The sequence below is a fragment of the Elephantulus edwardii genome, unplaced genomic scaffold (assembly GCF_000299155.1).
Source record: "Elephantulus edwardii isolate Elephantulus edwardi_28Jun2011 unplaced genomic scaffold, EleEdw1.0 scaffold00138, whole genome shotgun sequence".
Taxonomy (NCBI): domain Eukaryota; kingdom Metazoa; phylum Chordata; class Mammalia; order Macroscelidea; family Macroscelididae; genus Elephantulus; species Elephantulus edwardii.
Window position 1 is genome coordinate 8,506,075 of NW_006399888.1, and position 10,189 is coordinate 8,516,263.

General features: G+C 38.7%; 1 protein-coding gene across 1 annotated transcript in view; it reads left to right on the forward strand.

The window, feature by feature from the left end:
- The first annotated feature begins 546 nt into the window (after window positions 1–546).
- ANKEF1 (ankyrin repeat and EF-hand domain containing 1) overlaps window positions 547–10,189 on the forward strand; it is a 27,865-nt gene continuing 18,222 nt past the window's right edge. Inside the window, exons 1-4 of the mRNA XM_006894268.1 lie at window positions 547–892; window positions 1,977–2,176; window positions 3,135–3,284; window positions 6,138–6,261. Of these exons, the coding sequence (XP_006894330.1) occupies window positions 547–892; window positions 1,977–2,176; window positions 3,135–3,284; window positions 6,138–6,261 (820 nt within the window). The remainder of the gene's footprint in view (window positions 893–1,976; window positions 2,177–3,134; window positions 3,285–6,137; window positions 6,262–10,189) is intronic.

Here is a 10,189-nt window from a genome sequence, read left to right on the forward strand (position 1 = left end):
GACTGTGGCAATAAGGGCAGGTGTGTCAGAGATAGTTCCAGGATAGGGCAGAGTTCAGAGCCATTGCTCAGAGGGTCTACTAAACAGTACGTAACAACAAATTTAATTCTACTTTTCAGATATTAGCCACAATCAATTAAGGAAAGAATCTTTGATAAAAAAGAGTTTTCTTCTTAGATTAAAGAAATACTCAAAACATTAGCCTTCATTTTCAGAGGCACAAATAAAGAAATATGATTGGCCAAACATTAATGATACCCCCTCACCCATCACACACCATACGTTCCTGGGGAGCCTGGTGCGAAGCCATTCCTAGATGACCTGCTTCTGAGTTGGGATTTGGTACGTAGCAGAGCTGCTCCCTTGCTTCGATCTATTGAAAATCACCCCTGAACCCCAAGACTTTGTAAAATTTAAAAAAAAACCAACCAAACAAATCATGAATTATAAAGTTAACTTTGAGTCCTGTGTTTTCTTTCTTTTTCTTTTTCTCCTTTCGTAGCTTCTGTTTTGGTCAAGGAAGCATTTTCAAGAAGGTGATCGAGTATGGCTTTGGCAGATAAGAGACTTGAGAACTTACAGATCTACAAAGTTCTTCAGTGTGTGCTGAAAAAAGACAAGAAGCAGATAGAGAAGTTGATCAAGCTCGGATACCCTGCATTGATCAATTTCACCGAGCCTGTCAATGGCCACAGTGCTCTGCACTTAGCCTCAGTGTCCAACGACATTGATATGGTCAGCTTTCTTCTTGACCTTGGAGCTCACCCCGATGTGCAGGACCGAATGGGCTGTACTCCCACAATGAGGGCTGCCGAGCTGGGCCATGAACTCTCAGTGGAAATATTAGCCAAAGCAAAGGCAGACATGACTTTAGTAGATAATGAAGGAAAAGGTAAAACTCTCAGCATTCTATCTGAATGAATAGATCTTCCTTATTTAGCCAGATTTTCACTACTCTACCAATTTGTTTTCATAATTTGAAAATGTTGTGGGCATAACTAGAAGAATCAGTTTTGAAAGCTTTCTCCTTTAAAAATAAATCGTGTCAAGAATTAGATTGTCTATGTCTGGTATCATATCAAAATTATTCATTGTGAAATATAAAATCTTATTGAAAAGATGAGGTAGGACATGATGTCTTAGGTCTTATTCTTTTTACTTTATAGACTGCTCAGATGTTGGCTTGGAGTTCCAGAAGAATTTTGTCTTCCTTCAGTAGTATCTTGACATGTAAAGGAGTTATACTAGGAAACTTGACAAGCTCCAACTTTCTTATTATTGTTGACTACCATTAAGTTGGCCTCCAACTCCTGGTAACTCCATGGGTTACAGGCTAGAACTTCTCCGTGGGTTTTGGTAATAATCATTACAGAAAGGAGCTCCACAAGGTGGTGATTAAAATGCCTTAGCAACTCCTGTATGTTTTACATTACCAATTTGTCAGAAATCCTGGATCAGGGATTTGTCATTTTTCTTTTCAGTGGGACAACATGATCTGCCTAAATGAGATGATCCACTTGAATCCTGTGTTTCTTCTCCTTGTTGCTACAATCACCATTAACTTGTTTTTAAACATGGCTGGACTACTTATATCATCATTGTGTATCATCTCTTTTGCATCTCTGTAGTTTTACAAGGGACCCACAGACCTCTATCTCACAAAGCAAATCACATCCTGAGAAAGGGCACTTGGATAAGGACTGTAACATGCTGAATACCCAGGGTCAGCTGTGAATTGTAGATTAGAATCCAGATTCTTCTAGGGCCTGCCATCTTTGGTTATGGGAATTTGCTAATAATGTCAGTAGTGGAGTTCTTTGCTGCTTTTCTGTCTTGATGTTTTAATTGGTTTCAGATCTGCTTTTGCTCTGAGAGCTAATTATGGATTTTTAGAATTATTTTTTGGGGGGCCTAAAAGATATAACTACATCAAGATTTTCTAATTCAGTGCCCTCTGGGGATTGTGTTTTTGGCAGGAATTTTGTTTTACTGTGTTTTGCCCACTAAGCGACACTATCGCTGTGCTCTGATTGCCCTTGAACATGGTGCAGATGTCAACAATGTTACCTACGACGGAATTCCAGTATTTCTCAAAGCTTGTGAAGAAGCTCACGATGTTAAAGATATGTGCTTGACATTTTTGGAAAAAGGAGCCAACCCAAATGCTGTCAACTCAGTACGACTATTCCTGTGATTATAAATGTTCCTTTCCCCCCCATTGTAGAATCTTAATAGTATAATTTTGCATTAAAATATAGCAAAATTACTTTATTAACTGATAGACTATTCATTTCTATTCAAAATGATTTAAGATAATATGCTTTAATTATCATCTTATTGCCATTATGCTACAGTCTACTTTCTAATTATGTTGGAAAGATTAGTATTTATTATGCATACTATTAAAGTATAATTATAAGAAATCATAAAAAGCAGAACTGATGGTGAATTAAAATATATTTTCTGTATGAAGTACAACTCTGTTTTTCTCTACTCATTTTTTTTCTCTCTACTCCTCATTTAGCTAATTTTACTGGGTTTCTTTTTCTTCTAATTGCCACTTCTAGATAATTTCTACAAATCTGCACCAAAATGTAGATTTCGTTCTAATTAGAAAACACCTCTAATCTCATTTTAGCATCTTTTCTCCCTTTTTGCTCTACTCGCTTGGTGAGAAATATCCATTTTGGTATGTTTGTCTCAGAAAGAAAGGCACCCTGTGTGACCTTGACTCTGACTTTAGAGTGCTACATTTTGACTGTTGACTCATTGTGTTACTGTGCACCATCAAGTCAGAACAGACCCATAGTTCACCCTCTGATGATGAGTACATGGGAGGAGATTGCCCATCCTTCTCCTTTGGAGCACCTGGTGTCCTTGAACTTTGAGCCTTCAGGATTGCAGAGCAGCTTCTTGCCACTGGGCCACCAGAGCTCCCTTTATACTTCCTTAGTTTTTTCCAATTGTTACGTGAAACTAGTGCCAAGAGGAAAAGCATGTTTTCTGTCTCTTTCAAACTGAGTGGATTCAGAACTGTCAAGAATTTTAAACTTGGCAGCACCAGTGTTACTTACTAGGCCCATCATGTAGACCTGGGATGACCATTGATAACATATGGTATGTTTGCTCTCCAGTCCACAGGCCGGACAGCTTTGATGGAGGCAGCACGAGAAGGAGTGCTGACACTAGTCCGAGAGATTCTAGAAAGAGGAGGTGATGTGAATGCGTACGACAATGAAAGACATCATGCTGCACATTTTGCGGCCAAAGGAGGATATTTCGATGTAATTATATGCTCTTTGCTTTGAAATATATTGCTAAAAATATTCTCTTTTTTCCTCCCTCAAATTCTTATATATCATATGTTGTTGTTGTTACTGTTATGTGCTTTCAAGTTGCTTGTGACTCGTAGCGACCCTGTGTACAACAGCCCTAAACCCTACTCTATCCTGTGCCAATCACTTGATAGCTCTGCCTCAGTTTCCCTGTTCGTCTACGTGTGTTCTGTTGTACATAGGGTTTTCAGAGGCCTGCTATTTCAGAAGTGGGTGGCCAGTCCTTCTTCCTAGTCTGTCTTTATGAATGCTCAGATTCAGAATAGTATCTGACAGACAAGCATAGGTTATATAAAGACAAGATTTTTTTTCTTTCTGAGTGACCTCTATGACTCCCCCCAGTAATTCTAAAATATTATTCTATACCAAATTTTATTGAAAAGGTCCCAATTGTTTATTTCTAACTTACATTAATTAATTGAGCTGTGCTGCAGTTCTGAAACCATGCAGTTCAAAGTCCCAGCTGCTCTGCGGATAAACGATGGGCAGTCTTCTCCCCTACGATTTACGGCCTCTGAAAATCCGACCTGATGGGACTCAACAACAACAATAACAATAACAACAATAATTACTAACATGGTTCAAATCCACCAGCTGCTTCATGGGAGAATAACTCCTTCCCTGCAGTTTACTGCCTCTGAAAATCTGTTGGAGCTATGAGTTGGTTCCCACTTAATGGTACTCAACAACAGCTGAATGTTAACATGACTCGCATCCACCAGCTGCTCTGCGGGAGAAGGATGAGAAATCTCCTTCCATGCAGTTACTGTTTCTGGAAACCTGCTGGAGGGTCAGCTATGGGTCATTTCTGATGCAACATTAATTTATTGTTACCCATATGATTTCTCTATGTACTTAACTATTGTGACAACATAAAGATTTCTGCCAATTGAAATGGTCATATACTTCCATCATATGTAGTTGTTATTCTGTACAGTCAAGTCAGAACTGACTCATAGCTGATCCTCCAGTGGGTTTTCAGAGGCGGTAAATCTCACAAGAGACGATTATCTCTCTTTCTCCCATGTAGAAGTTGGTGGTTTTGAACAATGTGCCTTGGGATTGGCAGCAAAACTCCTTAGAAATAAGCCATCAGAACTCCCTTGTCATGTTACGGTCTTTGAAATTTTATGTGATCCAACTGTAATTAGAATGGTGTCTACATTCTTCCTGCTGCTGGTACGCACCTATTGATTCATCTGACTTTTAAACACAAGGTTCTCTGGTGGACATATCAACAGAGGATATCTGTTAGATAACAGTGATGTACAAAAATAAAATGAAAAAAAGTACTGTATTTTTTATATTCTGAATCTCATTTAAAATAATTTTATTCTTTATGTTCTTAAGGTTTTTGCACAATTGTCTTTACTTATGGCTTTAGGCCATTTTTATGCCATTAAATTATCTGTTAAAATTGAAGCCACATTTGGTAAAGGACTTGTCCCACTGGTGGATGTATGCAGTGTTCTGACATGCTCTTCGATTGCCTGGCTTTACCCAAGTGAGAGCACCCGTGCTGGGTGCCACTGTTTACTCTTTTCCCTATACAGACAGGACACCTGGAAGGGAATTAGGTTAAGTAGCTCTGCCGCTAACCAAAAAGTTATCAGCCCCTCCGCGGGAGAAATATATGACAGTCCGCTTCTAGAAAGGTTACAGTCTTGGAAATCCAATGGGGCATTTCCACTCCATCCTATAGAATCACTGTGGGTTGGTATTGACTCAGCTGTCCTGTATCTTTGTTTTACTTGTCTTCCAACTCTGTGATAGGACTTAACTGTAATTCTAGACATGTCCTATATCTGCATGGTTTGAATGTGGTGGCCAGAAGACACGTGTAGCTTTTGAGCGCATTAATTGTGGTTAGTGACTCTAAGGGAGTGAATGGCCTAAACTTTTTTCAATGTTGTTGTTGTTGTTGTTGATTGCCATCGAGTCGAGCATGACTCATAGCGACCCTATAAACAAAAGACCTCATGTCTTTCCATAACTACTGTCATTTCTCCAAGTTCATAGAGTTTCCAGAGGCACGTGGTTTAGGAGGTGGATGGCACTCCTACTTTCAAACCTGTTTTACCACTGTGAGCTCCACCAAACACTGTCCACATTGGGAAACCATTCTGGTATTTGATACCCTAATGGTACAAGGTTCAGCATCACAGCAAACCCAGGTTACTTCATACTGCACGTTGACAAAGAGTGATGTGCAAAGTGGAAGAGTGTTCCTCCAGATATAACAACATTAATTTCATTTAGCAGTGGTTAAGTGTCATCAAGTCAAATACATCTGAAAGTAAGTTTTGCACAAAAGACCTGAACTCTTTTCTATAACTAACATCATTTCTGTACAGAACTCTGTTCTATAACTAATATCATTTCTGTACTTTTATAGAGTTTAGAGAGTTTGTAGAGTTTAGAGAATTTGTAGAGTTTCCAAAGGCATCTGATGTAGGAAGTGGATGCCACTCCTGCTTTCCAGCATAAAGCAATCAGGAAGCTCATCCAAACACTGTAAATAATGAGTAGCCATTATAATATTTGACAAGACTATGGAACAGTGTGCAGCATCACAGCAACACCAAGTTGTTCAGTTCAGCAAGTAGACAAAAGGTTGCTGTATCTTTCAAGGAATATTCATTAAAAAATTTATAACTTTGGCCCGAGGGCCATAAATTTAAATTTGAAATAGCTGCATGTCTAAAAGCTGATGTCTTTGTCTTGAAAGGCTAGGGACCCATCTGCATCCAATTAATGTTGACCAACGCCTTTTCTGTGCACTGCCTGCTATTTCATTTGCAGATACTGAAGCTTCTTTTTACCTACGATGGAAACATGGGGCTGATCGCGATGAATGGGAACACCCCCCTTCATTATGCTGCTATGGGAGGCTTTGCAGACTGCTGTAAATATATAGCTCAGCGAGGTAAAGCTCCTTGGTAATTGTGTCCTTGAAGCATGGTTCATTTACCCACAAGATAGAAGGCAGAGAATCTGGGACTGGAGCTCATCAGTAGCATATCTTTTTCAGTAGACAACTGAACTGTTCTAATACATGTAAAAAGTAGAATTTTTTCTCTTAAAATATGAATCTAGTCCTAAAAGTAACAAAAACTCATTTCTCAAAATATCATTAGGTTCTTTTTGAAATCTAAAAGGGAGTATTCATGAGACCACCAAATATTTAAATAGTTATAGTTCATTACCCTCATAATTTTAAAAGTACCAGCATCAACATAAAGAAAAACTAGCATAGAAAGTCACCCATATTTTGGCCGAAACCTATCATTATTTTACCTACAGAAGTGATTTATTGTGTTAAACACAAAAAATTGCTCTTCTAGGTAGCGTGAAATTATGAGAATTGTTCGAGGAAGACATAAAAATTTTAATGAAAATTTCAAATGTCAGCAGTTTTTTAATACCATCCAATAAAAACTTATATTCTATCACTTTATTAGTCGAGGAATACACTATGGAATATAGTTTCTTGTATTGTTGAAGATGATCTTATTAGCTAGTCACATGTTAAGATACAGATATGTTAGCTTGTTGCTGTTGTTGTTATGTGCCATCGAGTCACTTGCGACTCATAGCAACTCTATGTACAACATCCCTAAACTCTGCTCTATCCTGTGCCAATCACACCATCTCCAATACACCCATCCTGATTACCCCAGTCACTGAATCAATCCACCTCATAGGGGGCATTCCCCTCCTGTGCTGTCCCTCTACCCTCCCAACCATGATGTCCTTCTCCAAGGACCTGTCCCTCCTTGCAACATGTCCAAAGTATGTTAGACGGAGCCTTAGAATCCTTGCCTCCAACGAGCAGCCTGGTTTGACCCTTTCCAGGATGAATCCGTTTGTTTTCCTAGCAGTCCATTGTACCCTCAATACTCTTCTCCAACACCACAGCTCAAAGGCATCAATTCTCCTTCTAGCCTCCTTAGTCATTGTCCAACTCTCTGATACATAACAAGTGAGAGCAAAGACCATGGCCTGTATCAGACGCACCTTAGTCTCCAAAGAGACACCATTGCTATGTTAGCTTAGTATTTATTAATTATAAGCTACTTGAATACACTTTGAAAAGCTTTACCTCTTTGTCAGATAAAAAGACCTGCATTCAGAAGAATAGCTCACACTTTTTATTTGTTTTTTCAGATTGTGAGAAACAGGTAAAAACTTAGTATAAAAAGTTCTCAAGATAAAAGAAACGGTATTATTTTTTGTGATTCATTCAGATACAGACCTATAGAAGTCACTGTTGTTGTGAGATGCTGTCTGCCCAATTCTGAGTCTTTGTGTTCCTTTGTACAAGAGATCCAAAAGCCTTGCCTGAACCTGCACCATTCTCAGAATCTTTGTTATGTTCTAGTACACTGTGGTTGTCACTGTGTCAGTCTTTCTCATTGTCCAACCTACACAGACACGTGAAGCAATTGAAAATAACATGGCTTATGACAGATGCGCCTAGTCTTTAAACTGATATTCGTGCTCTTGAGCACTACAAAGAGGTCCTTGACAGCACATTTGTCCAATACAACATGTCCTGAGATTTATTGACTGAATCTAAGGGAAATTACTTCCTTGACAACTTCAGTCTTCTCTCCCTTTATCATGATGTTACCAGTTGGTCATGCTGTTACCAGTTGGTCATGCTGTGAAGATTTTGTTTTACTTGATGTTGAGATGTAATTCATAATGAAGGCTGCAGTCTTTGATCTTCAAGCCCTCTTCACTTTCAGCAAGCAAGACTGTATCATTAGACTATTGAGTTGTTGATGAGCCTTCCTCCAATCTTAATGCCACATTATAATTTGTATAATCCAGCTTCTCAGTTTATTTGCTCAGTGTCCATGTTGGATAGGATTGGTGAAAGGACACCATTCTTGATTTGAAATCATGCAGTGCCTCTTTGTCTGTTTGATCAACTATTTCTTTGTACATGTACAGTTTCCCTATGATCACAACTTAGTATTGATGAATTCCCATTCTTCTCAGTGTTACTCATAATGTATTTTGACCCACAGAGTCAAATGCCTTTTCATAGTCAATCATATACAAATAAATATCTCTCTGGTATTCTCTGCTTTGAGATAAGATCCCAACTACATCAAACAATGATGTTCCTTGTTCCACAGCCTCTTCTGAAATGAGCTTGCATTTCTGGTTCTTCGCTCTCAATGTTCTGCTTCAGCCTTTTTAAATCTTCAACAAGATTTTACTTGTGTGTACGCTATTCATCTTATTATTTAATAGCATCTTCATTCTGTTGGATCAGAATTGTGCTGTTAACTCAAAGGCTGTGCCTCTGGCAGATCAAATCCACCAGCAGCTCAGTGAGGGGAAAGATGGGACATCTCCTCCTGTGTGATTTACATCCTTGGAAACCGAGTGAAGGGTCAGCTATGGGTCAGTTCCTACTTGATGACAGTAAGAGGAAAGTGAATCCTAAATATGAAAACAATCTGCCACGTTTGACATAAACTTATTTAACTTTCAAATTCTCACTTGTTTCTTTATGGTACAACAATCACCAAACATATACACTGTTTTACAAAGTCTTAAAATGACTACCTCCAATCCTGAAGTCACATTCTCAGATTGAGCAAGTTTGGAGAAAGGTTACAACCCAGACACACACTTTTCCTGATTTTGAACCATGCACAGAACACTTGAACATGAACAGAACCCTTTTGCTTTCCTTACTGCTGGTGTTAAGAGTGTTGATTGTGGAGCTGAGCAAGCTGTAACTTAACAACCTCAATCTCTTCTCATCTATCTCGGTGCTGCCAATTGGCCCAGTGGTGAGAATCTTTGTCTTCTTGATATTGAGCTTTAATCCATATTAAAGACTGCTATCCTTGATCTTCTGCAGCAAGCGTTTCAGGTCTTCAGTTTCAGCAAGCAAGGTTGTGTCATCTGCGTAATAAAGGTTTTTGATTAGTCTTCCTCCAATCCTGATGCCACATTCCTCATCATTAAACCTTGCTTCCCTAATGATCTGTTCTGCATATAGATTGAAAAGATAAGGGAAAAAGGATGCATCCCTGATTTTGAACCATGCAGTGTTTTCCTGTTCTGTTCTGATAAGAGTATTATTGTAATCAGTTGTCTACAGACTTTGGTTACTGTTTGGGTGGTTTTTGTTGTTAAGTGCCATCGAGTTGCGACCCTATGAACGAAAGACCTAAACACTGTTCATGGAGTTTGCAGAGGCAAGCCATTTCGGAAATGGATGCTACTTTTACTTCCAAGCTTGTTTTAATCGGGACACTCCACCAAACACTGTCCACCATGGGTGACCATTATCACATTTAACACATGAATGTCACTGTGTTTAGCATCACAGCAACCACAAGTTACCTCTGTAGAGCAATGCACAGACCAGTACCTGCCTTTTTTAATTGTATGATGTTGGCAGAGCAATAGAAGCACCTTCTAGGTTGGAAACACCAGAGGGTGGCATTATAGTCTGGCTCATTTATATACATGTGGTGCATTTTTAACATCACTAAGATCCTTATTTAACCTGTATAACACTAAATAGATTCTTTTATGTACTCAGAAAAGTGTATTTCTTTGGAGACATTGCAGATGATGTTTGTCTCACATTGTTGACTGAGGGACCAGAAAGTAAAATGATTATTTAATGTCTAATTTCCACACAAAAATAATACTGGAAACCTCTCAGGTTTGTTTGCCAAAGAACTTTCCCCTCTGTTAGTGTTGCTTATGTGACCTTGACACAAAGCAGCAAATAAATCTTATTGAGTTCATGGATAATACAGAGAAAATGTAATTCAAGACAGCATAAGCTTGCAGTCATTGTTCAGAAAGACATGGTC